The sequence below is a fragment of the Dromaius novaehollandiae genome, chromosome 17, assembly GCF_036370855.1.
Source record: "Dromaius novaehollandiae isolate bDroNov1 chromosome 17, bDroNov1.hap1, whole genome shotgun sequence".
Classification (NCBI taxonomy): domain Eukaryota; kingdom Metazoa; phylum Chordata; class Aves; order Casuariiformes; family Dromaiidae; genus Dromaius; species Dromaius novaehollandiae.
Window position 1 is genome coordinate 5107798 of NC_088114.1, and position 27955 is coordinate 5135752.

Sequence of the window (27955 nt, forward strand, 5' to 3'; positions counted from 1 at the left end):
GACTGTAGTTTGGCACTGGAAGGCTGAGCAGTTTGCTCATGCTAACACTCAAGGGCATAAAAATGACTGTCTGGGCTTGTTCAAAGTTAAGCTTTGAATTCCCCTCCACTCCGAACAACTGCGTCATACCAAGTCTGCCAAACGTTGTCTCACGCTGTCCTTGGATGCAGAAGTTAACGCAGAACGATTTAGCACTGTGCTGCATACGCTTGCGATCGTGGCTCGCTGAGTCACCCAAGTGCCAAACCAAGGCACTGCACAAGCCATCCAGGGAACAACTACTTTGTCTCCTCTTTTTCCTTAGCCCTACGAAAGTACAGAAAAGTGTCAAAGCTTCTCTGAGAAAAGCCCTTTCCATGCTATAAGCATATATATTCATGGATCTGCTTATACTCATGGATCAGTAACTACAGGACTACTCTTGGCTAAGGGTTACAACCCTCTGAAAAAGGGCTCTTTTATACCTAGTAGCTCTCTGCATTTCTAAAGGTACACACTGAACCACCTCTCCACCAGCTCTTTCACCTTTAAAACATCTCTCTGCCCCCCCCCGGTTGTTTACTTCTTAAGCCTTGTTTCACAGCTACACCTGTTGCCTAAAGCATTTAGAAATAACAGCTGTTGCCTAAAGCATTTAGAAATAACAGCATTTTGTGTTTACGGAAAGAGGGCATCTCATGTACATGCCCCGCTCTCATTGCTGCCTCTCAAGAAGAGAGCTTTGCACCGCACAAATGCAAACACACCGGCACAGCAAATCAGAAGGAGAAAAGGCAAAATAGCCTTGTGGGCAGGAGGAGGGAGGGCCATCCCAAAGCAGTTTCAGAGTCATCTTGCCCCAAAGACTACACACAAATGAGGCACATGCACAAGAGCCAGGAATTCTCCCCACCCTCCTTTAGGGGTAGGCAAGTGTGCTGCAAAAATAGCAGAAGGAGGAACAGACCAGGCAAGAGGGGAGATGAAAAAAGAAAGTAGTGAAGGCAAGGTTCATGGATATGCTGATCCAATGACAAATTCCTACAGGGGGGAGCAGGAAAAGAAGTTTGAGGACCAAAGGTTTAGCCTGCATTTGGATCTGCAGTCACACACGAGGAAGAGTCCAGACAGGTCTAGAATTCTGTTTATTACAAATTCCCACATGGAAAATATTTCTCCTGTGCAAACCAAGAACTCTACATACACAGTGTAGCCCATTCGACTAATATAGTCCAGAGAGAAACTTTAGTAACAAATAATCAATAAAATACAATGGATAAAATTATCCAAACATTTATATTACAAAATACCAGTGAAATAGCTGGTAAGGCTTCTGAGGAAACAGAGGGCTTCCCAAAAGAAACGGAGTAACACCCAGTTCACTTCTAACAAGGTAGGTGCTAGCAGTGAGCAAGTCCATTTCTGTTCCATGAGATTTCCAAGCTCTCAAAGCATCTTGGAGAAGTCAGACACTTCACAGTGCTACGGGCGGCCACTTCTTGGCTAGATCACCATGCATAACTTCAGGGATCCACTGACAATAGGCGGCGAGCAAGTCTGGAATGAAAGAGAGGGACCATTAGGCAGCGGCAGGAGTCAAGGACTGGAGCAGCCTGCTGGAAAGTGAAGGCCCAAAGGGGTCATCAGCCTGCTCACGTGCAGGCCAGGGAATGAAGGCAACTCTTGCTGAGAGTAAGAGCCACCTTCCCATCACTATGACAGTGTCCGAGTTTGGACACCTGTATGCAGATACACAAGTATCAAGTATGGAAGAAATTCTGTTAAAGCTATCACTGCAATCCTGTTTGGAGGAATTTTTAATACTTTGCTGCTGCTTCTGTAAGAGCATTCTGATAATCTGGTACCTTAATACTGATAAAAATTAATTTTACCTGACATTGAATTTTTCCTGTATCCACTGACAGTACCCTCACAGAATCTAGTCTTTTAAAACCCCAAACCAAAACAATTTAACTTTAGACAGAACTACAGGAAAACTTTCTCAAATACAAAGAAAATGCTGCTTTCTAAAGGATAGGAAGCTCCACGCTTCTTCAGAAGAGCCGATCACACAGCACTTAGCGCTTACTTCTACTAAGAAAATAAATATTTGGAGTATATGAAATAAAATAGATCACCTTTTTAACTGCACTTCAAAATACCAACTGTGCTTGAGATACCACAAAGCTCCCACTGAAATGACTAATAAATAAGCAAGCAGGACACTCACACTTAGGATTTTTCTTCCATGCGGCCAGCAAAGCATCACGATTATCACAATTTTCTGCAACTAGAGCCTGCAGGAGGGATTCTGTTCTGGGCTGAAGCCTAAATCAGTCCAAAATAAAATGGTGCAACAAAGCAACGTTCATTAGCTCAACTTAGCAAATGAGTATGTTACAGCTTTTAGCCTACCACTCTCAATGCATCCTCTAATACTGTTAAGAGACTAAATGCAGATGTGTAAAAACACATGACCTTTGGATACAGGAACATATCATTAGCTTAAAAAAAGTTCACTAGGAGTCATTTATTACCCTACCACTTTTTTTTGATAAAGGAAAAGTAGCAGACTACTCTCATTGCTGATGGCATGAAGAGGCACTGAGAAACTGGGGAAAGAGAACTACACAAAACAGCACAGAACAAAATAAAGCAAGAAGGAATCCACAGGTCTCATGTTGAACTCTTAATTGACTAAAAAAGGAAAACCCTTTGTAATTGTAGCATAATGTTTGTGACCTCGGCTACATTTAACAAAGTCTTTCAAAATTCTTGTACCTATCAGCTCCATGAAAACTCACAGAAAAAGCTTATTATGGTAAACAAGAGAAGGCAACAAAGGAAAGAACATGAGAATCAATAGCTGACTCCTTTTGAGAGTCACAGTTCTATAAACAGCATCAAAAGCACCAGAAAAAATTGGGCAAAAGTCTTCGGAAACCTTTTTTCTTTTTTTTTTTCTTTAAGAAAAAGTATGATTGGCCAAATTGCAACGAAAAATAAGAAAAACAGTTACTTAAATATGTGAGCAATTTATCTGTACGGATCTGCCCACAGAGGTCAGTGTGACCAGTGGGTTGCATGTGTGCTTCCACATTTGCCCTTAAAATAGGCCAGTTCTCTTGAGACAGAATTTTTCTTGGTAAGGAAATTGATTTTCCTCTCCCCACAACTACAACCTAGATCATTATCTAGAACACCATCCCCAGGATTGAACTATATTTTTTTTTAAAGGGAGTTAAAAATACTCAGTGTCAAGAACAAATTAAGTTTGTTTTTAACAACTTACTTGGACCATGTCTTCAGCATTATGAGAGGACTGGACAGCAGACACTGGCTATAAGAAGCCAACTTTTCAATGACCTGGAAGATTTGTTAGATCGAGTATATAATGAACAAGATAAATGAATTGTCGTGTGGAAACAAACACTGATGAACACAGATCTCAGTCCTATATTCCCTATTATCATCTCTCGCTCATCTATGTCCCTGGCCTGGCTTGCCAGATGACTCCTGTCTCTCGAAATGGACAAAGACCGAAGTTCTAGCTATTTTTCCTTTGGGACTTCTATTCATGTCTCTTTCCTCTCACCCAAATGCTGATTTCCATGCCATTTCATACTTTAGAGAGATTGTCCCTCCCCCATCAAATGGGACAAACTCCTGAAACCACTGGCTAGTTATTAGGAATGGGAACACAAAGAAGGCAGCCACACGGTTCGCCTCCTCTAGAAGCTGGGCTAAAAACGTATTGTTAATGTCAAGGAAGTGAGGCAGCTGGAATATGCTTACCTTTCCTTCAAGCAGGAACCTGGCAAAGTATTTATAGCGATCAATACCTTCTGGATAATCAACTTCCACAGCAGGGAGCTGCCAGCTAACTCGATCTGGAAAGAAAGATCACACTGGGTCTCCTAAACAATCAAAGAGGAGGTTAAACTTCCAAGTGAGATGTGACAATGAGGTGCTAAGAGAACTGGAGAAGTTACTGCCATCGCCCAGATAGCCTCGCTCCTTCGTAACAGCGGGAAGACATGCGCATAAAACAGCCAGGCCAACGGGAAGATGCTGGTATTTAAACCCTGTGAATCCCATAGAGCTACTCAAACCACTGTTAAGCCCCCTGAACAGTCCAAGCCGAGCTTGACCTTTCTGGTGTTGTTGACAGTATTGTTAAATAGCATTACAACAACTAAAGAGCAGCTTTCAGGCAAAATTACTGAGAAAGGTGTTTCAAGAAACTTACAGAAGACACTTGGCCTGTGGCATCGAATTCTGCCTGTTTCAGGGCAGTAAGATGGAGGAGGATTTTCCAGGGGTTTCCCAAAGTGGCAGTAAGGCGGCAACAGAACGGGAATCCACTCAGGTTCAACAGCAGACACACCTTAGAAAGGGAAAACATGCTGCAAAGTGAAGTCTTGCTGCCAAGAGCCAGCCACAAACCAACAGTCCTATGAGTAAAGCACACAAACAGGCTCTCATCTCCCCAGAAGCAAGAGTTACTTATGGGTTATTTTTAAAGTCAGCTGTATGGATTTTAATTTCTTTTGCTTGTGCCATGGTTAAAGGGCAGCTACTGCTGATTGGGCTGATGCAGAGCAGCTGTTTCAGAAGTCCAGCTTTGCTCTAGCACATCTTACTAGGGAAAGGGGAGGAATAAATTGGGTCCATTTTTCCCAGGTTAAACTCTAGGAATTATAAGGATCCAAATCCCACAAGGCAGTACCACTCTATAAGGAGAATGCAGGTTTGTGCTCAGCCGCCAGTAACAACAGAAACGTTCTGTTAAGGCACTTCTGAATTCTTAACCGTATCTGTGGAACGAGTACGGAGCACTGCAGCATTACCTTTCATATATAATTTTGTAGTCTCAACAATTTCTTGATACACCACAAACTCCGGGAGTTGTTTGAAGAGGATCGAGCTTGGATGGATGAACACTGGTTCGTCCAGGAGAGCAGTCTTTAAAGAGAGCACAGGGGATGCAAGCAGAGTAAGATGAGTTACTGGCAATCCAATTCCTTGACTGCATCAAATTTCAGTCTCTCCTCTATATGTATGTTTATATTGTTTCCATAAGTGACAGAGGTTTTAATACCACCATCCTTTTCTGCTTCAATGTCTCTCTGGAAACATCAAGAACTTTGCAAGATGCACTAACTGCACTCCTAACTCTTTTATAAGAATTCCTACATGAAGACTGGGAAACTGCAACATGAGAGACTTAAATTCTGTGTAGAGAAGCTGGAGAAAGCCAGCACACACAGCCCCAGTGCTGAATCCGGACAGAAGTCCAGGCTTTGCACAGGAGTGTCTCCCTGAAACACAGACATGAGGGAAGAGGAATTCAGTCAAATCAAGCTGCTTACCTTGTAAGCATTTTTCCACTTGTCATCCAGGAGTTCCTCTGCCTGAACCCGTCGGGCGACGTGATCCCCTAGCCCTGCCAACACAATCTGTCTCAAGTAAGTTGCTTGAGCTTCTGTTGGGGGCTTCATTTTTGGATCAATGTAGAGGCCAGCATCAGAACAGACTGAGTTAACTGAGGGGAGAAAAAAAAAAAAAAAAGTCGAGCCAAGACTTGATGGAAAGAAAATGTTTCAATAGTCCAGTTGATTTGCTGCCCTCTGAAGGAAGACAAAAACAGCAGTTCCTCTCAAAATCCACAGACTTTTACCTGCTGTTGTCAGCTGCCCTCGCAAGCGTCTGATTTCCAGCATGGCTTTGTATCGTAGCCCATTTTCTTCACAGAATTTAGGAGTGCAGCCTGCATATTCACAGGCCCCCACGGCTCCTGCAAGTGAACAATCAGGTGGAGAAGACAAAGGCTCAGTAGATCAGGAGTTTTTCCTAGCACAACATTAAACTGTGGGACAGTACTGTCACAGGCCCACATGGACATACCACAGCTCCCACGCATTCAGGGTTGTTTGTTAGCGTGGGACATTTGGAGGCTGCAGGGAGCACAGTCTAGATAACATTCCACTAGACTTAGCCTGACAGCAGGAAGATGACTGGTTATGTAAAGACAATAGCTCAGGGTCATAGGGAGGAGAACAGAAGGGAAATTAACAGTACAGGGAAATCGCTCACTGTAATACCTAACATCACCATGAGGTCTCCCAGCTTTTGCAACAGCCCTTGGCCAGCCCAGATCCTTTGCATCTGTAAAAGCCTTGCTTTCTTCCCCTTCAGCTTTGCTGTCTCTTCCTCACTTACTGCTGGTCTGAAAGAAACATGAAACACAGCATAAATCAGTATCGTGCTTACAGGCAGAATGACCTCAAAGCAACAGAGGCAAGTTTAAAAACAAGCTACAGAAAAGCTCAGTGCCACTGCAGAGCCAGGAGTCAGCACTGCCTTATCGCTGCGCTATGACAAGGCCATGTGTCCTATAAACAGGATCGCAGGCTAGTTTACTCACCTGTCATACTCTTCAAAAAGCTCCCGGACAGTCATTGCAGACACGATGGTAATGGTGTATGGCAGGCAGTCATGCTGCCTACTTAATGCCAGCATTTTTGCATAGCGGGGGGCTACAGGAAAAGTGGACATTACTCTGCCCAAGGGACTAATAGGGCAACTCAGCTTCGCTGTCTGCTGCTCCTTCAGCCTGGAGGAAGAGAAGGAAAAAAGTCATGCAGTAAAGTAACTTCTGCTTTAATACAAGTTTGGGTTCCTGGCTTTGGAGGCCCAATTCATTTGTTTTGGATCTGTTATCTCCATTTTTGTTACATGCAGGCCTCAATGGCCAGGCCAGAGATTCTTCTTTTCCATACAACTCCCGCCTGCCCTGCACAGAGCACTCCTAGCAGTGCCTTTCCCTGCCTCATCCTCGGGCTGTGCCAGTGGCTATGAAAGCCCATGGACCCTCCTGGGCTGCAGAACCAGCAGCTTTCTGCTTCCTGGCAGAGCAGCACAGCTGCCAAACAGCATCTTCTGACTCCTCAGACCAGCACACAACAGAACACCGCGGCGCTTCTTGCCCTTTTCACTGTAACCCTGCGCAGAAAGGCACTTATTCCAGAATAGCTGTGCCCTAATGGCTCTGACAGAAGCATATTCCAGAACTGAAAACACACTGAGACTCAGACTAGGGAAACAAACACGGGTGAACTAAAGGCTGTTATAACGATGCCAGCCTATACATAAAGGCACATTCTCAGAAGTGAAAGATGCAAATGCAAGTGGGTGGGAAAGCAGTGCTCACTGCCTTAGTAACTGGTGCTTTATCACCGAGGAAATTTGTGGGAGACACTGTTACCTTCCTGTCGTCGGGGGCTCCTTCAAGGCACCCAGGGCTATCAGCAATTCCTCAGCTGCTGCAAGTGCTTCCGCTGGAGGCGGCGTTGGGAACGGGAAGTTGATTACCTACAGACATCAAGATAAAATGTCTGTCAGTGCATCACTGACATGGTTCTTGCTGAAGAGCAGAGTCTGAATGCAGTTAAGAAGCCCACGGAGTGTAAACCTCCCCTTTGATTACATACACCAAAGAAAAACATTTAGGAAGTTTTCCAGGAACAATGGGAAAGGAAAGATAATGCGAGGAAGCAAAATAATTAGGAAACAGGAATACCACTGTTACTCTTAACTGCCACTACTTCCAGCCACCGCCTAGGTCAGGCTGCTCTAAGATCTAATTCTTAAGTATTTCACTCCCTGGAAGTGCTCAACTATCTCCAAAACATAATCCCTATTTCGTCAGGGGAAGGACGACTAATCCTATGCACTTCTGGGACCTGAAGGGAAGTCTGTGAAGTTAAAACACATATGCACACAGCTTAGGCCCTTCTTGCTTCTTCGGTATAAAGATGGCCTCCATTCTTCCTTAAAAAGCAGACAGGTCCATTTTCTCCCTCTCTCCCTCTGAACTACAGGATCGTTACTTTACTGATTTTTAATTAGCAAGAATCTGATGAGAAAGCTCCATTATCGGAGCCAAAAGAAAGGAAGCTGCAAAGTCTATTAAGGTCTGGTGCAACTCACAGCAACTTCTGCAATTTTCAGAATCAAAACCAAGTCCCAGGACCCTCATTTCTAACACAAGACACAGCCTCAAGCAGTGAAGATGAAGGACAAATTATGTTTGTTTCTGGTTCCTACGGACAAGCATTAAAGTGAGTGTTGTAGCACAAAATCAGTTTTACACTTCACCTTTTCTATATTCAATGCCTTCATTTGCAGGATCAAGTCTTCTACCGGTCGCTTTGTTATTTCTGGAGCAGAAAATTGCTCAAAATCCATGAACACTGCTGAAGAATATAACCTAGTGGAGCAGAAGTACTATTTAGAAACTTAAGAGAAATCTTAAGTCAATAGATATGCATTGAAAATTGGCAAGAAAAAAAGGCAGCTGTGGGATACTACTTACAGAACCATGTAACTATTTGCATGTTTCAGACATATTCACTGCCTTATTCACAAAAAAATTAATTTAGCAAGCCATGCCAATCTGACCACCAAAATAAGGGTTTTAAGCAAGAAAAAGGCTTCTGAGAAGCCTAACTGTCAAACCTACATCACCTGTGACAGCTTATGTTCAGCTTCACCTCTCCTATTTGGATTAAGAACAGACAAAACAGAAATTTTGTAAGTAGCACTAGTGCCTTGTGAAAGTAGGACAGTAGGATAACTAAAGGCAGTAGGACAAGAGAAACTATCAAATTCAGAGGGACACTTGTTGGGCTTTTTGTTTTCCTAACCCTCTTCAGGGCAACTAGCTAACCTGTAACAGTGCCCTGGTTCGGTCCGGCCAGCTCGACCTGCTCGCTGGTTAGCCGAAGCTTGAGACGTCCAGGTGACTCTGAACGACGAAACGCCAGTAATTTTGTCATAGAAACGCTTCTTGACCTTTCCACAGTCAACCACATATTTGATGCCAGGGATGGTAAGTGATGTTTCAGCCACATTGGTGGCTACAACACACAGTCTTGTTCCAGGAGGAGGAGGCCTGAATACCTACAGCAAACAGGTGGGCACGTGAAACCCATTGTCAGTAAGTGAAAAGAGACAGTCAATTCATACGGGTTACAAAGCGATCACAATGTGTACAGTACAGCAAGTGAAATAAAACCAAGTCAAAGACTTCTATTTTTTGTCCCCAGCCCTGGAGCTCTCTATCCACCTCAGTTAATCGCTCAGAGAAACATCCACAGCACACAGCTTCCAAGCAGTCCAGATGCCAATGGCTAGTCACACTTAAGGCGCACTGCTGTCGCCCCTGAGGTCCCAAGAAAGAACATAAGAATTTGCAAGTGCTGCTGGATAGCAGTAGGATCCTGGCAGGCCCTGCAGCTATGACTAAATTTAACAAGCTACAGGACTGCAGCTTTTCACGTCTTCCAGCGTGCTGAACTGGCACATAAGGGACAACACAGCCCAAGCAAGGCCTATCTGATCACATCCCAATTTGCCCACTGGCCCATTCAAGTCTGCCTACTGATGGGTGTTTTAAGATACAAATTTTAACCCACAAAACACCTGCAGTTTAATGCACGACATAGTCACATATGAATAAAGGTCACTTATTCTTGTGACAATAAATCCTTTACCTTTGCTTGTTTCTCTGGTGCTAGTAAAGAATAGAGGGGGAGCACATAGAGTGGAAGGGAAGAATCTGATTTCTCATCTGTAAAGAAATAAAACAATGTTCTTAAATACACAGTGAGTCAATTTCCAAGGCTTAACCACAATATCTTCACAGGCCCAATCTCATTTAAAAGTAGCAACAAAGTATTTGGTATAAAGCTGAAAACGGAAAACCTTAATAGCTTTTCCATTACACAGGTCTGATGTGCTATCATGCCAACTTAGCAAAGGACAGCTAGCTTGTGTCACACATTTCACAGGTGACGGCAGGTATGCAATTTCTATTTCACAAGTGCCAAACCTTCTTCTGAGTCTGCATCTCCTAAATCAAGGTCAAGATCAGATCCTGCAATGTCATCATCAGTTTCAGCATCTCTGTCTTCATCCCCTTCATCCACTGGTATGACAGAGTAATTGTCCAGATCGATTTTGGGGAGTGTCTGAAGAAGTGAAGAGGACAGGAGAAAAAAAAAGCACAAAGCGTTAAGCCTTTCCAAGCATAGCATTAGCCCTTATGTAACAGACACAATCAGCAATTCCTATTGCTTTAAAAGCAAAGCTGAGCGCTTATTCCAAACTTTTGTTGACGTGAAGGTGACAAAGGGATTGAGTGATTTCATTTATACTTCAAGGCTGAGATACTAATTCAATGTTTGGTAACTATGAGAGTCGGGGAGAAAAATCCAAGTAAATATTTTAAAGAGCATTCTGTGCAGAGCCAGTTTTTTTTCCATAGAGATTTTTACCCTTCCCCACAATTGTCGTTTACTTGAGGCCACTTCAGCTACCAGGATCTGATGTCAGCAAACAGTATATCCGTAACATCACAATTTCCTGCTAACAAGTTTTACGCAGGACTTGGTCACAAGCCAAACACTACTCTTACTCATAGACACATCAGTCCCAATTTTGGATAACGAATGGTGAGATGAGAGCAGTCCTGGAGCCAGCAAGTCTAAAACTACTTCCATTAAAGTTTTATTGGTCAGTACTTAATTGAAATCAATCTCCTGCCTGTAATGTCCAGGGACACATTTTAGTGCTCCGCTGCTCATAAAGCAGCAGTTATCAGTGTAAAGATGTTCCCTCTAAACACTGGAGAATTCCACTAAAGAAAGGATCCATTGAAAGGATCCATTGAAAAACGTTTTTCCCTACCAGAAAACTGTGAAAGCAAAAACTAGTATTTCCATCTTGGACAAAAGGCAGAGGAAAATATTCTTGGAGCTTAAAAATAAACTATAGTTTTTTAAATCATTTAATTCTCCTGCTTTGCCCAAGTCCAAAGACACTTCAGGATGACTCTGACCTACATACATCCCTGAAGGGACATATTCCCTGAAGGGGACATATGTAGGACGCAAGGCTTCAGGCACGATTAGAACAGAGTCTGGAGAGAAACACAGCTACCCAGGAATACTGTTTTGCAGGGAGATACCTGCTCCTTCCTGTCTCTTGGTGGAATTCTAGCCATCACACATTACCATAGCTTTCTTCCTCCTCCTGGATTTCTTAAATTTTCTGATTTCTTCCACTGATTCTTCTTTGTCATCCTCTCCTAGAGAAACAGCAAGTGGAATTACTGTTAGCTCAGTGTGTTCTCCTCCATAGTGAGTGTGGAAGCCTGGTCATACTCTTTGCTTGGGATCCATACAATCTTGCTTGGGATTCAAAAAGTGTCACAGTATGAAAGAAGCAAATAGTCATGTTGAGGACAAGGATGACCCAGAAGTTTAACATTCAGGCTCGGTTTAGGAATTGTACAATGGCTGAGGATTTACAGCAATACACACAAGAACTATGTATCTTGAGGTTTAGGAAAGGATTAGGTGGGTACATCAGAATTTAATTTTCTAACTTTCTAAAGTCATTCTGGGAAATTCCACTATCCTCAAAGCAAACAACCTCCAAGAAGCAGCAGTACTTCCATTTGTAACTTGATCAACACAATGACTGAATAAATGCAATGGATTCCAGGGAAACAGAAGTCATTATATATAAAACCCATTTGCCCTGAACTCGAATCAGCACAAACTGAACAATCAGTTATCAAAATCACACATTTCAGGACTTTTCCCACTCCTGGTTTTTGAGGTTTCTTTATGGGCAAAGCAAGCTCACTTCTTGATGAGATAAATTCCAACTTTAACAATCTTGATTCTATAGCATTACCTGCAGTGTTATTTTTTTGGAACGGAAAAGCTTTCCTTAGCCTTCTACAGAGTGAGTGAACTTCCGCCTGTCCTGTTAAAAACACCAAAATCCCACCTGCAAGAGAAGAGATGACTCTAAACCTCAGCATAGTTATTTCACCTTGGAAAGTTTCAGAACTTATTCTCAATAAGACATGTCAAATATATTGCAAAGTAACAAGGAGGAACAGGGTCTTTGTCTGCACTACTCGCTCAAGAAACATACTGATGTAACGATGATTTAAGTGAAGGCTAATTTTCACAACAAAAATCTTTCAAGTAAAAGCACGTAATATATCAATATGGTCCAACGCCTTGTTAAAAAAAAAAAAACCACACTCAGAAGGTTAAAAAAAATGTTAAGTGTACAGAATCTGAGAGGTTCCCTGCAGTGACCTTACCTGAGGGTAACATTCGATGGATTTTGCACACTTTTCTGAAGCACTCCCCACTATAGTCATCTAGGGGGGTTTTCTTGTTGAAGTGAATGGTCACAGGGAATTGCCTTGCATCTACCTAGACAGGAAGCAACAACAAACAGACAAAATTGTATAAGCCAGCACAGTCACTGCAGCTTTCATGAGAGAACTAGAAAACTCATCCGGTGTTCTGTTCAGCTCTTATTTGTGGTAACCTACAAAACACTGGACCCCCAGAAGTCAGTGTTGTCCATCTTGAACACCATGAAACCAAACTAGAAACCAAACTTTTTTCTCATCATCTCAGTTTGAGGCCTTATATTTCTCCCAAGCTGTAATTTCCAGTCTTTCAAGATAACCCAATTCCTGCCAGGTAAAGTTTTCCTGATAAAAATGGAGAGAAAAACACCCAAAATAAAAAACATTCTAAACAAAATTCCTACTTTTAAAATGATAGGTGAAAGGTTTCAGCACCAACTGGAAAGATTAGAGTGCCCCCATTTTATTTTATAAAGAACACCCTCACTGTATTTCAGCCATTACAACTGACATGGATCCCAGTAAGAGGAACGATACCTGAATAACGGGAGGTACCACAGAAAACAGCCTTTTGTTCTCAGTGAAATCTTCAACACGAAGGGTAGCTGACATGATGATCAGCTTCAGTGGCAGCCCTTTCTGCAGGGACACAAAGGTGCTGTGTTATTCTGTGCCTGAAAGCATATAGCAGTTAAGCTACACAGCACCCAAACCCACTACTATTAGCGGGTCTGAATGCAAGGCTCTGCCTCAAAGCACTCAAAGGTAGCACAGCAAAAGCACCACGTCAAGCGACAAAGGATACGCAGACAGCTTCAAATGCTACTTGTCTTAAAATGGACAAAAAGAATTGCACTAGCAATCCCAATGCTACCACTGACTTGCCTGTAAACCACTGAACTCTCTACTCATCTCTGTGTATATACACACACATATCCGTAAGAAAAACAGATACCAAGAACTGTTGCACAGTCCACCAACCCTGCTTCCAGCATCTGTCAGGACTAAACACTTCAAGGTGTCTGCCAGGATCCCAGGAGAACTCTCCTCCTCATGACTGTTATTAGTTGGCTCATTCCAGTGCAACAGTAAGCATCCCACTTTCTAGTAAGCTGCTAATTTTAAATGTTTACCAGTGTCTTGTGGCACTATGAGTCTGGAAATTAATTGGACATTAACCGAAAAATGATCTCTTGGTACTGACATGTACTATTTTTACCCTTTTTGTAGGTCCTGTGCTTCTTCTATCGCAAGGAAGAAACAAACATGCATTATCTACCTGTGTCAGGGCTATTTTACTGTTTTCCATCACATTCCCACTGACTTCCACACCACAGAGTCCCTCTCCCTCCTCACACAAAGCCTTTTCATGTCTGACTGTCTCACATCCCCTTCCCCAGTACGTCCGCTTCTAACACTGAAAATACTGCCAGGCCGCGCAGCTACTCTTGCTTCTCTTACCTTTTCACGAAGAGGCACAATGCGAGACAAGAGACCTATCAAGATATCTGTGTACATACTTCTTTCATGGGCTTCATCAATAATAACTACTTTGTACTTTGAAAGCAGAAAGTCCTGAGAAGGGAGAGAGAGATCAGTGATTTCAGCACGTGAGGTCTCATCCAAGGTTATCTTTAAGTTATGACAATCTATAGCTACACAAACACTGACTCCACCTCAGTCCTCATGGCTGTAGCATCTCTCATGTACCTGAGCACAGTTTAACATGTTTATCCTCCTGCTACCTGACTGAGGCAGGTAACTAAAGCAGTGAGGAGCTGAGAGACATGCATACAAGCCTATACGAAACAAGCAGCCTATCACAGACCTGAATCCCAAACCTACATGAAGCAGCCTAGTTCCCGAGATTCTCTTCCTTGTTCTTGTTTTACGGAGCAAGAAAACCCAACATTTAGAGACTTGGGCAGGAATATAAAGGGTTAACATGAAATACAGCTTCAGTGCTGAAACTGGTCTTGCTTTGTAAGGCTGGTATCAAATCCATGCCAACTGACTGGTATTTCTTTCTAGCTATAGAAAATACTTTCCTTTTTATATTGTTGAGGACAGCAACTTACCTTCTGAATTTCTTTCAGCAGCACACCATCAGTCATGAACTTGATCTGTGTTTCATCTGTCACATTTCCTTCATATCGTATTTGATATGAAACGACTCTGTAAGGAAGTATCAGGATAATCACAAGAAAAGCATGGGGAGAATCCGAAAATTCATGTTCATATCAGGAAGCAGCCTTTAACCTAATTAAATCAGAGCCTGATACCAGCACAGGGAAAAGTACATCATCAACTCCCCAGAGCCTAACATGCACAAAACAGTAGAAGCTGGGATGTAGAGGAATTTCACTTTGAATTATTTCACTGTTGTGAGACACTTTCTCACAGAGACACAAATTAGGACCATTTCCCACACACCACCTTCACAAAGCTCTAACTTACAACCATTAGGAGCACCAAGTCTATGTCTGTTTTTTTCCAGAGACAACCCAGAAGGGGATTATAAGTAAGCTTCCTACAGTTCTTCACCAGAGACAGGACAGGCAATAAGTAAATCTCCATTTCAGTCTATCACATACACAACGCATCTCAGTGTTATCTTCCCAGCAAGGTCTCAGCTTTTTTTTCCCCCCTCACCTGTGCGACAAGTTCATTTCCTTAGCAACCCGCTGAGACATGGACACCGCAGCCACACGCCGAGGCTCTGTGATCCCAATAGCACCGTTTGAACTAGGAAAGAGAAGCGGGAGGAAGGTTGTTTATTTTAGAGAGAAACATGTAGAAAGATAACAACATGATTTCTGCACAATGACTCTGAAAATGATATCATCACTTCGGCAAATTTTCAATTAAAGTTAGAAGGAAAACAGAGGAAGCTTTGGAATCAGCCTTGTATTATATGCACATTGATATCAAAATATATGTATCCCCAAAGTGATTTTTTCCCAAATGTTTTCTCTTTAGTTCCAGTTTTTTACTGAACTCCAATCCCCCTAGGCAGCCTTCTGACGGTTTGCTTCATTTCAGAAGAAACTCAGGCTGGGGAGACAGCAGCACAGGAGGTGGATGCACTTTCTTACAGCTCAGAAGAAAGCATCTTATGTGCTGTCCGAGCTTGTCAATATAAACAATAGCACCAAAACAGCCACGCTGTTTTTAAAAGCGTTCCTAATATGCATATTTTCTTGCAAAGGTAAAATAAACCTCTGTAAGCAGAGGTTAAACTCTATGTGCTATGGGCAGGCAATAACGCCCCTCTGTGAAGAACAGAGCAGTGACTTTGAAGAAAACTTTTGCCATAGAGGTTTTAAAACGTTACTTCTATGGAGAAACTTTTGCAGTCACAAGCATAATCTTATTTCCTTCAGATTTTTTATAAACCCATTCAACATGGCCACTACCACTACATAGAGAAAAGCAAGTTCGGTTCAGTCATTTCAGAATAAAATCAGAAGTGACTGAGGTAGCTTGAATTTCTGTAATCACATTTACTGCATATAAAAGACGACTCATACCTGGTATAGCCAGCTTCATACAGAAACTGAGGTACTTGAGTGGTTTTACCACTTCCCGTTTCTCCACATATGATGACAATGGGATTCTCATTAATGGCTTCCATGATGGATTGCTCTTCAGCAAGAATTGGAAGCTTTAGTCTTGCTTCCTAATTAAAATAAAACATGTTTTACTTGCACTGTTTTGTCTCCACTCCTTTTCTGTTTTTCACCAGGATTGAAATCCGCCTAAGGTTATAAAAATCAGGAACAGGAATTCTGCAAGCTCTGTGGCTTGAGAAGTTCTAAACCGGCTAATATCACACTGTCATGTTCAAGAACTAGACCCAGGAAAACAACTTCTCAGAAAGCAGCTGTCAAGATGTACACTTCGATTTGTGAAACTCCAGAGTTTCACAAGTTTATTAATAAGGTACTTCAAACAAAAACCTATTTCAAAACTCTGCCTTGTTTGTTCAAACATAAGCAGAGATTTTCCTCTTTCTGAAGAATATTCTGCCTACCTCAAATGGAGTAAAATTGTCCTGATTAATGTACAGTTTAATGGAGAACCAAAAGCAACTTCACAAGACTTTCAACGAAGAATGGTAAAATACTGCTAATAGATTATAAATTTAAAGCTAAATACTTATGACATAAAACAAAACCAATTTTCCTTCTGCATAGATTAGACAGGCTTAAAAGTTCACACTTGTGCATGTATAATTTGCCAGAACCAGCACCGTAAATGCACATTGGTGCAGTGCCAGTAGTATTAGTAATAGACACAAGATAATGCTGTAGTGTCTGTGGTGATTAATTTGATAGAAGATACGGTAATTTCCATCCCCTTGATAGGCATTTTACTGTTAACAGAGCCTCACCTGAATCTCAGGAGCCCTGTCCACAGGGATGAAAACTGCAGGCTTGCAAGGTGGTTTGTTTGATGCTGTTCCTAGTGTCGTTGCACTAGGAACAGCCTGCTGATGAGTCGCTGTCTTCTTAACGCTTTCCTCTGGCTTTTCAGCTGCATTCAAACCACTGTCTGAAGCCTTTTCAACTTCTTCTTTCTGCTCTTCCTTCTCCTCTTCAGAGCTATGGGATTCCTCCTCAGGCTCCGATTCTGAATCTGAGCTGTGCCTTCTCTTATTTGCCCCACTGATGCTCCTGATCTTCTCGGGTACAACAGCCCCTGGCTCCTGTACCATCCTAGAAAAAAACATCAACACACGATCTACATTTTGTTTGACATTCTCCAGGATCTCAGGCCAGACACTTCTTCCACACAAAAAAGAAAAGTCAAGTCACTAAAAGTCACTGCCTAAGCCTGAACCTGGGTTTTATTCAAGTAGGTAAGCCGCACCTCAAAGGGAGGGGAGAGGTTTTCACAACTCGGCTAGGTAAAGCCTCAGCTAACCCAATTTCGTGTTTGCAATAATCATGATTCAAGCAGAAGGTTGGACCTGATGACCCACAGAGGTCCCTTCCAAACAACATTTCTGTGATTCTGTTGAACCCAGCTTTGGACAGGTGTAGACTCTTCTGCAGGTACACTATCATGTAATCAAATAGTTCAGTACAGTAACAGTAAACCAAAAAAGAGAACTTCCCTCTTCCTACCAGAAACAAAAAAGAGTTGCAAGAGCAGAATCTGTACTGCCTTTACCATCTAGAATACAGTGACTACAACAATCAAAACAAATCAGTCTCTCCCCTGGCAACATGCTGGATATGTAAACTGTATTCTTATCTAAGCGTGTTCTATATTGATATTTATTCATTTCTTAAAAAGCCATCCTTGTAGTTCAATTTATGAAGCTCTGGATAAATCTAGTAAATTATAGACTGCATCAGTCAATGTTTTCCAATAGAGCAAAAAAGTAAACATTTATTCCACCAATTGTGTAGCTTAGCATAATTTATTAGTGTACTCACATACAATTGTTACTCATCTTGCTCCCTTATGAAAGGAAGGACCATGTTATTTTAAAGGTATTATGAGGTAAAAATACAAAATATTTAAATTATCCATTCTGAAGAACATGTATGCAGTAAGAACATGGAAAAATTGAGCAAAAAAGCTAAGAAGGGTGCCCAATTTTAAACCACTGCGGTACACCTTGGGCAGCTCTTTCAAAACAGTGCTTTACCTTTTAGTCTGATATATTCGTTCCCCGACACCCAGTTTGGAAGTGGTGTACAGAAGCTTCATTTCTGCCTCAGAAGCCTGGACTTCATTTAGCTTGCTCAGCAATTCAGCTCGCTATGTGGGAAAAACAACCAAAATCAGGGATTACCTTCACTAGCAGATAATTTCTTATCAAGAGAAGCCCTTGAGCTTTAAAAGATAAACTCTGGAAGACATTGCTGTGAAGGTTTAAAGATGTTTCTGCCGTCACATGTTCTCTTCTCCCCGATGAAGACTACTGTCCTGCACCAGAGTCAGGAGAGAAGAAACATGGACTCATTCCTCCACTGTTCCCACTAACAGCTCAGCAGCAGCCCTTAACAAACAGTGAAGAAGAGGGATTTGAACTAGAACACCGGAGCGAGAGCAGGAATGGCTGAAGCATCCTTTCAACTCACTTGCAACATAAGACATAGCCCTGGCCTCTAGAGGATCAGATTAAACTACCTCCAAAAAAAGTCTTTAGACTTCATTTATCGAAGCCCAGGTTCAGGCACTAAAATGAACAGGAATTTTGCCTGAAAAGCATTTACAAGGAAAAAAAATGTATTTGCAGAAAGAAAATACACAAGAGCTGAAAATAAATACAACAGAAGCATTGGCAGTAGCACACAGTTAACACTGCGCTAAGCTCAGTATTTTGTAGCAGGGCCGCCCTTCTCTCACACTCTATTTGCTTTTAAAATATTGTCATTGACTTTGCTAGTGAGGTATTTCACAACACACATAGACTGTGTACACACAACACCCACAACAGCAACAAACTGAACTTTACGTCAGGTTTTTCCTAGCCCTGCATCATTTCTTTTATTTTGTAAGAAAGAGTTAACACGTTGAGAGAAAAAAAGCAAAAAAAGTATACAAAGGCGTACACCAATTTTATCACTAACACACTGTACCAGCAACAATGAATCCTCCTCCCATTAATTATTCCGACTTTAAAGAGGAGAAAATTATACCCAAAGTGATTAAGTGTCTCGCCAAGGTCAAAGTGAGAATAGGAAACAGGGCCCAGAAACGGCGAGTCCCTGCACCGCCTGACGCAGTGAGAAGGGCAGGTATGGGCGAGGGGAGCGTTTCTTCACCACTAGAAGTTACACTGAAGACACCATGGGCGGCTGCACGCTTCTGCCAGAATACGCGGAAAAGAAATGGCTAATGCTGTTGTAACATAAACTTCTGAGCTTCAGCATCAATGTGTCCTTGAGACACCTCAGAGTCCACATCCCAGCGCCACGCTCTAGCACCAAAGAGCGCTCTCTCCACCCCTGCTTTTCACACCAGCAACATCATGACATCGTATAGCAGAGAGTCACACTGCAAGGGAAACCTCAGCAGATGCTTATTAGCATCAACTTCTTCTGTGCACTGGTGTTATTAAATTCATTTCATCACAGCAGAAGCCACACTGCTAGAGTTTCACCACCAAGAAACAACGTACCTGCTTCTTTTTTTCCTTCTGCTCTAAAACTTTCTGCAAATGTTTCTTCTGTTTCTTGCTTAGGGGCTTCTTCTGTTGTTGCAAAACACTTGCTACTTTTTTCTTCTTTGCTTTTTTGGCTGGCAGGACCAGGGCATTACTTCCGTCGACTCCTTTCAGCGTGGCTTCATCTGAAAGCATTTGTTTCATTATTTACGCGTGCCAGGTAGCCTGTTTTCAGCACAGTGCTCAACAGGCTTATCGTAAACCTGACCAGATTTAGCTCAGTTTTAAACAAACAGGAGCCCCATCCCCAGCCAAAACAAACCCCACAATACCGATACGGCCAAAAGAATATGAAAGCAGGGACTCAGCCCTCCGGTGCTTTTAGGGTATTTTTCCTGCACTTACTTAACACTAACTGTGCTTTTTTTTCAGGTCCCCCTGGGAGCAAAGGGCACTAGAGCAGGCTGGGGCTCAGCACCTCGGCATGACCTCACGGCCTCCTGCCACTCCCATAGATAATTAATTTACACTAGTAAAAATTTATATTAAAAAAGTTTTAATAATAAGCATAGGATAAAGTAATTTTAACACCTATTTAAATACTGCAAAGAAAATAAGAATACAATTTGCAGTAATAACTATTAAGAAAATAATAAGTATTCCTTAAATAACTATTCTTGTAATAAAACGCTTATTAATAATAAAAAGAATATAACAAAGTGCTTTTAAATAATTTAATAACCATTTTAATAAATTAAATTATCACAAAAATAAAAACAGAGCAAAGGTATAAGAGTATTCTGGCAGTTCTACTTTAACGATAAACATTCGTAATAATGAACATAACGGCTACGAAGGGGACGCCCAGGCTTGGCGGCCTCCCGCCCGCCGGTAACGGGGCCCGCCGCACCTCCCAGCTCCAGCTCCAGCTCCAGCTCCAGCTCCAGCGGCTCCGCGGCGGGCGGCGGCGGGAGCACAGAGCCCCGCGGCTGCCGCGCCTTCCAGTTGTGCCTGCGGCGCGCCCTGCCCATGATGATGATGGCGGCGGCGGCGGCCCCCCACGTGCGGCTCCCGGAGGCCGCCGCTTCCGGGCAGGCGCGCGCGGAGTCTCGCGAGAGGGGGGCGGAGCGAGAGGGCGGCCCGGGAGGGCGACCCCGCCCCGCCGCGCAGGCGCAGCGGCGAGCGCCTCGGCGGTTGAGAGGCGGACGCGCCCATCCGCTCTCAGGGGCTCTAGCAGCGGCACTTCTGCCCCCGCCCCCGGGGGTTTAGCAGCACCCCGAACTGCCGCTCTCGTCCCGCGGCCACAGGCTGTAAAATCTCCCTCCGGCCGCTCCCGCGCTTCCTCCCCTCGCCCGCGCCGCGGTGGCGGCAGCCCGGAGGGCCCCTCCCTGAGGCGGCGGCTGCGTTTTGGCGCCAAAAGAGGGCCGCGAGGCTGCAGCGTGAGGCGGCCCCGTGAGGCGGCTCGCGCCGGACACCCAACGGCTCCGCCCGCCCCCGAGCCGCCCACCACGGCGAAGGCCTCAACGCGCTTCATGGCTCAGTGCAAAGGCTCAGTCAACGTTTATTTTAAGCTTTGTCACAATACCAGTCGATTTGTGAAATTGGTCTACAAATATTTAACTACATCGTACATTGATTGGGTGGTCAGATAAGTAATAAATAAAGGCATGTAGAGCTCTGTAAAAATAAGTTTGATATATTTGTACCTACTTAACAATATTATCAGTAGAATCTAATATTTCCCTAAGGATCATATGTCAAAAGTATACATACACCATTTCTTCAGACCAAGTTATTTTTACAGAAACACAACTATTGTACAAACTTAAACACTATAATCTTGAAATCTGATGTACAAAACAGGATGTGAAATCACCAACATCAGTGCTGATAACGAGTGCTACCATAGCAAATATAATTTCTGATTAAAAAGAAGATCCATTTTTAATGTGCTAATTGTCATCACAGTTCAATGGAATTATCCAAAAGTTTAAAATACATGCGGATACAATAAAATCTTTTATTCTCCAACCCAGACAAAGAGAACTTATGGTCATTTACGTCATTAGCTGCCAAATACAGATCAGTATGTGAGGCAAATCACACTTAAAAACTTCTACACCATCAAAGAGCTAAGATTTATACTGGTCTATTTTCCACATTAACTATGCAACAAGTCTTTAAAAGCAAATCACAATTGGAAGGACGCACTATTAAGTACAGCATTGAATCACACCAGATTTTATACATTGTACTCTGACATCCAATACCACTTTTAAAAGCATTACATTCTTAATACAACAGATCAGTTACCTATACAGGTGAGGCGTGTACTTTCAGAGAAATTGCTACAAATGTAAGTAGTTTTGCAAAAATGTCAATGTACTGAGAATACATAGTCCTACAGTGGTTTCAAATATTAGGTCTTAGAGCATGAAGCTAAAAATACTTAAGACCTTACTGGAATCTCTGACACCAGATAGCTTGAAGTCCATCTTAAACAACTACGTCAACCAGTGTAAAAGGTGACACTCTTTCAAGTAGCTGCTGAGAATGGGAGGATAAATAGGAACAGTTCAAGATTATCAGCCTTTGGATCAAAGGCCAGATTTAGTGTATTTACACACATATAACTGCACCTCAGATAACCCATGCCACTTTAAAAGTCACTTGCACCAGACCAGATGCGAAGGAAAACGGACTATTAGAGGAATGCATAGGTACCATTACCCACCTCTGAATAAGCAGCCTAGTGGTTAGAGCAAAGGCCTGGGAGCTGTGAGGTCTGGGGTTTATTCCCATTTCTGCCTCCTGCTGCATGGTCCTGGGCAAATCTGTCAAATTCTGTGCCTTGGTTTACCCATGCGTCAAACACTGACACCTGCACATCTCTGAACCAATTTAAGATGCCCTATCAATGGCAATATAAAAGCAGCGCTACCACTTTCACTGGAATGAGTTCTTAAAAGCAGAGCAAAAAACTTGATGGATAAACTACATGATTTTGTATGGAAAATATTTGTAAAAGGTTATTTACAAAAGTAACTCCAAAGAGATTAAATACAATACCACATTCAAGTCCCTAAAGCATTTTCACTACAGTGCATGTTTAAAAACACAGAGCATTTTTTAAGTATATATATTGAAGATTAGACTGTGCTTACCAAAAAAAAAAAATCACTGTTTTCAAATTTTACTACAGTGAAAACTGAGCGTTGGGAAAAATACTGATTAAAAATATCCAATTTTATATATACTGCTTTTCACATAACATTTTGCTGTACATGGGATGTAAGTTAATACAAAAATATTTTTTTCAAGCAGCAGGGTGATCAAAATTAGAAGAGTATTAATATAGAAGGGCTGATTTTATAAAACTAAAAGACATGATTAAAGAGACGGAGAAACTATAATCCCAATTAATTTTTATATAGTATTTTAAAAGGAATTTTTAATAGACAACTGATAATATATAAACGATTCAAATATTCTTAACTTCAACATTAAATATGGATCACATAAAATACTATCTATGCCAAACTGACTCACGCACATAGTCCTATTGAAGTCAATGGAGTTGCTTACATGAGCAAGGTTTGCAGGCTTTGGTCCTCAGGCCTCAGATTTAGCAAAACACTTAAAGACTGTACAAGCTTTGCTCATCAATTCCTAATTTCCAGGGTGGTGTTTTAGCCCAGTCCTCCAAGCACAGCAGAGGAGGGAAAACAGAGATTACAGGGAAGACTCTATAATACTATGGAAAATGAGCTGTAAAAAAAGGAAATATATTGTAATTTGAATATTCAGCTTTACTAAGCAGAGTATCTGTTGCCACAGTACTTATCTGTTTCTAGGAAAAGATTTTAACTTATGAAAAGCAGTTACTTTGCAACTCTAAACATATATTTCTTCAAAAACAGGGCCAGGGAATTTACAGATGACATAAAAAATTAAAATGGACTACAATAGTGCCAATTGCATATGAAACCATTACATTGAACTTCAGGGATCACAGTTTGGAACAAAGGCCATAAATATGGATATTAAAATAATCACTCATGCAAATGTCACATACAGACCAAAAGAGGTTAGGCAAGTAATACGCATTTTAAAAACATTCTCAAACTTCAGCATAAAGAGAAAAATAATTTTTCCCAAAAGTTACATTCAATTAAGCGTCACATCCAACAGAAGTTCTACCCAACAAGACAAGAAGTCGAAGACCAAGTAGCAAACTGTACACAGTTGCACATAGCCAGTCCCACTGGAATAGGCATTCACAGGTGAAGTGAAAGCATATAGATCATCTATTCATACTTGTTCCCCTTGCTTTTTGCCCAGTCTGTATCACAGACTAGATTTTATTGTAATCATTTTTCTGTATTCATTTAGATTATTAGGAAAAACATACTTCTGTACCTGCGGTCCATTTTACTTCTCACAATATCAATTCTGTGCTCATTATTATGATATTACATGCTTCCCCCCATGCACCCTCCTCCATTTATAACCTTGAATACAAGAGGTTACTAAGTTAATTCACCTACCAGACTTTCTTCCCTGAGGTTACCCTTGCTTCGATGCATTTCAGCAAACCTTACAAAGTCAGTGATAGTCTACCAAGCTAGTTAAATATAAGATTACAAATACATGGAATCCTTCAAAGTAAACTTGCTTCAAAGCTCCCACGTTACTTTGGAATACAAGTGTTCAATAGACTCTTCTCATAAGGTGACTCACTTCCCCCAAAACCCAAAGTAGTGAGGACACAGACTCCAAACAGAAAGCTCCTATAAAACTATTCTAATTTTAGGAAAAAAAATTCCAGATCTTCCTGAAGATAATTTATTGCCGCTTATTGGTCCTGAGAAAGCTTTAAGCAACAATACATTTGCAAGTGTTTTATCTGCTGCCTTTTTTGAGAAAGTACATGGGTCCTGAGACTAAAAAGCATGTTTTATCCTATGCACTTATGCTTGGAAAATGCTTCACTATGAAGATCAAATATGAACTGTAATTTGCCACACTACATCTCTTTCCTTCAGGTCAGTTTATTAAAACAGATTTCCTTTCAAACACCAAAGTTAAAGTTCTTGATACGAAAAGCAATGAAATAAAACCATACATCTACACTTATCAATTCCTCATATGAGACTGGCATTTAAGGACTTCAAATTCACAAAACCTTCCTTCTCCCTTTTTCCTCAACTCCTATTAAAAGCCATGGTGTGAATTTTTTGGCTTGGATACCAGAAAATTCTTCATATGATACTCTAAGAAAGGCAACTTCAAGGCAATGAAATAAGCCAACAATAAAACAAAAACATTCACAACTTTGAAGAAAGAAAAAAAGTGGACCCACAGCAGTTACTTCTCAATAGAAGTGTTTGGTAGCTTGAGGTTTTTTTTCTTCAACATTTTAAAGTGTCAAATTTGCATATGTTTAGCTCAATTTCAATATTTGAAAGACTACTCAATTTGCTTTTATAAAAACTTTACAAAAGATGTTTTTAAATGCTTGTAAAAGTAAGCGTTTATCTACTGAGAAAATTCTAGTACCGGATAAAACTCTCTGAATATACAGCTGAAATCTTTTAACGTTTTTTCCTTACAAGTATAATGGCTGAGTGTATAATCTAGATAAATTAGTCTTACACATGATGAAAAGTTTTAACTTTGCACACTTTTTACCATGTGATGTTTTGCTGCTTTGTAACTTCGAATGAGACAGTGCTTAGTAATTTTCTAGAGCTGGTGTACAGTGGTCTATAGGGGTTAGTTCATTGGTCACTGCCTCTGTCCAGGTTTTCAATCACCCTAGAAAGACGTATATTCAGAAGTCTGATCTGACTATCGAGGTGGTCCATCTTCTCCTCAAGGCTGCTGTTGCTGTTTCTTCTCCAGTAAAATCCAACAGGCCCGGTCATGAAATAAACTGCTACAACAAAGCAGAGAGGCAGGACTGCATGTTCTGGATCACCTTCATATTTCTGGAGGATGTACACACACGAGAGGGTAAAAAGGGCAACCCTTGCAATCCAGAAAAAGCGACCAAACATCATATGCAGGAGAGAGAAGAAGAATCCAAGGAAGAGAGATAAAAACCAATAGGCAAGTAAAATGGCACCAATCAGTAGAAGAGCACGGGTTGGGTTGTTGGCAATTGCTGCTGGGCTGAAATAATGAGTCAAGTTGGAGGCTGAAAAACAAAGGAAAATTTATAAAATATTAATTAGAGCATGTGAAGGTGACAAGGATAAAGATGCAAGCACAGCTACCAAAGGGCCATGCAGTGTGGTCATGACTGTGTTTTCTAAAAAAAGGGGTCAAGCTAGTTCATCCATTTCTGGATGGACCTTTTCAAATCACTGGCTCATGTCTAATGTTGCTGTTGAATTAATTCCATTAAATTACAGATGTTAAAGATTCTTTATGGAAAGACAAGCTGCCCTAGGGTGTAAGGTCAAAGTTCACATCAAGGATCAAGGATCTTTCTTTGGTAAAGTTGTATTCTAAAGGCTCTCGTATTATACCTTTCCTTCTAGTCCTCCCTTACGTCCCTTTCCTGCCCATTTCCAGCCATTTACTGATGATCAGCCATAAAACAGCAATGATCTCTGTACTGAATTTTAGAGAGATCCTGTAGATACATATACAGAAACAGCATGGTTGTTTCAGTCCTCTTATTTGAGAGACTAAGAGCAAAATTAAAGCCATATAAAGTGGACAGAGATACCACTGACAGATGTTTTATAAAGCGTGATTAAACAAAGTAGTTATTTTCCCGCTAAGCCTACGCTTGTGAACACTGATATCTGCTGATATACTTCAAGGGTAAACAGGCATCACGCTTACCGTCAATTCCAAGAACATCTAATAGATCAGTCCATATTCTCCAGAATGTGTCCATTAATATATCCACCCCATTCACAAACCTCTCAGTCAGCCTTGAGAAAAACTGAGAAATAAAATTGGAAGAAAAAAAAAAAACTTAAACACACTTTGAAATGTAATAGTCATAAGTAGACTGGTAACTCGTGAGACAAGAACTGCAGACTATTCTGAAGTCCCCAAGGAAAAAATATACGTTAACTCTTAATTTTTTTCAAGTATGTGAATCATAAATATACTCAGTAAAATGGGTCCTCACTCTAGGTATTTTGACATGTAACATTACCTGCTAACAGGATTTTAAAAAGCACTTTATTCACCTATGACTGTTCTGAAGTTTAAAGGAAACACTATTACGAGCAATGGACGTCGGTAAAGTGCTCTAGAGGGTCACAGTTTTATGGAGCAACTGCGAGACGTCCCCATCATCACGTCCCAACGTCTCGAATGCATTTTCAAGTAAATTTAACCATATTTATCCCTTCTCTCCTCAGCCAGTAGGAAAAACGGCAGCCGAACTGACGCCAAGCCCGCTGGCCCTAGCGAGCACCGCGCTGCTCACGCAGAGCCGCAGCGCCAGGGCTCGGCCGCCCGCGCCTCTCCCGCCCGCCGCCTCCCGTAACCGTTATTTATAGATTTATCTGGTTTTTAACGGTTTGCTCCGCGCCAAGCCTCGCCTCCCGCTTGCTTTCTCTAAGCCTTCCCCCACACACACACACGCGCGGCCCCTCGCAGGCGCCGCGGGTCCAGCGCCGAGCACCGCGCCGAGGGGGGAACGGGCTCCCCCGGGGCGCGGGCAGGGCGGCGCCGGCCCCCGCCAGGGCTCCGCGGGGAAAGGGGCGCCCGGGCGGACGGGGGGGGCGGCGGGCGCCTCACCTTCTGCAGGGCCCGCACGTTGTCCTCGCCGAAGAGGCCGCTGACGCCCTGGTAGAGGCCGCTGGCGGCGCGGCGCAGGCTGTTCTGCTTCTCGGCGCCGCGGCCCCGCGCTGCCCAGGCGCCGCGCGGCGCCGCGCCGCCCAGCAGCAGGGCGAGCAGGGCCAGCAGCCGCAGCGCCGGCAGCCGCCCCGCCGCCATGGCCGCCCGCGCTGCGCCCCGCGCCCCGCAGCGCCGCCGTTGCGGCGACCCCTGGCGGCCGCGCGGGGGAAGCGCCGCCAGCCGCGCTCGCGCCGCCCCTTCCCGCCCTTTCGGGTCAGGTATAGCGCGCGCGGTGTATACGGTAAATACGGTTGTCCAACCGTCACCTCGAGCGGAAAGGTTCCCAGATCAGGGACATCCCAGATCCTCAAGCGGCCCTTGATCCTCGGGGCGATTGCTGGGGTCACAGGATGGCGATTTCGGCGGGAAGGGGCGCCCCGAGGTCGCCCAGCGCAGCCCCCTGCGCAGAGCAGGTCCCATCCGAGCAAGTTGCTCAGGGCTGTGTCCCGTTGAGGCTAGAACACCTCCAAGGATGGAGATCACACAACCTCTCTGGGCAACCTGTCTCACTGTTTAACCATCCACCTGGTAAAAAAAAAAAATTCCTCATACATAATCGGGATTTCCTGGGTGCCAACCTGTGTCTGTTGCCTCTTGCGCTATCACGGCACACCTCTGAGAAGAGCTGGGCTCCATTTTCTCTGTGTCCTACGATCAGGTGGTTGCGGGCACAGAGAAGGTCTTGCCCTCAATCCCTCCGCCCAAACGATCTCGGCTCCCCCCACCTCTCTTCAGACGTCCTG

General features: G+C 42.7%; 2 protein-coding genes across 2 annotated transcripts; both read right to left on the reverse strand.

The window, feature by feature from the left end:
* Positions 1-1107: 1107 nt before the first annotated feature.
* On the reverse strand, positions 1108-20478 carry DHX37 (DEAH-box helicase 37). The gene is made up of 27 exons (XM_026114647.2): positions 20257-20478; positions 19362-19531; positions 17883-17995; positions 16617-16941; positions 15754-15902; positions 14876-14968; positions 14302-14398; positions 13685-13798; positions 12761-12862; positions 12167-12281; positions 11746-11841; positions 11058-11131; positions 9875-10013; positions 9537-9613; positions 8711-8943; positions 8140-8251; positions 7247-7353; positions 6407-6595; positions 6084-6208; positions 5660-5776; positions 5352-5524; positions 4830-4944; positions 4229-4366; positions 3775-3869; positions 3272-3345; positions 2210-2307; positions 1108-1536 (listed from the first exon to the last, which is right to left on the reverse strand). The coding sequence occupies exons 1-27, from the start codon at positions 20375-20377 to the stop codon at positions 1454-1456; spliced, it is 3444 nt and encodes a 1147-aa protein (XP_025970432.2). The 5' UTR covers positions 20378-20478; the 3' UTR covers positions 1108-1453.
* A 405-nt stretch (positions 20479-20883) lies between these two features.
* BRI3BP (BRI3 binding protein) lies at positions 20884-27373 on the reverse strand. The gene is made up of 3 exons (XM_026114430.2): positions 27114-27373; positions 26202-26304; positions 20884-25545 (listed from the first exon to the last, which is right to left on the reverse strand). Exons 1-3 carry the CDS (start codon positions 27309-27311, stop codon positions 25127-25129), a joined length of 720 nt encoding a protein of 239 aa, XP_025970215.2. The 5' UTR covers positions 27312-27373; the 3' UTR covers positions 20884-25126.
* Between the last annotated feature and the right edge of the window lie 582 nt (positions 27374-27955).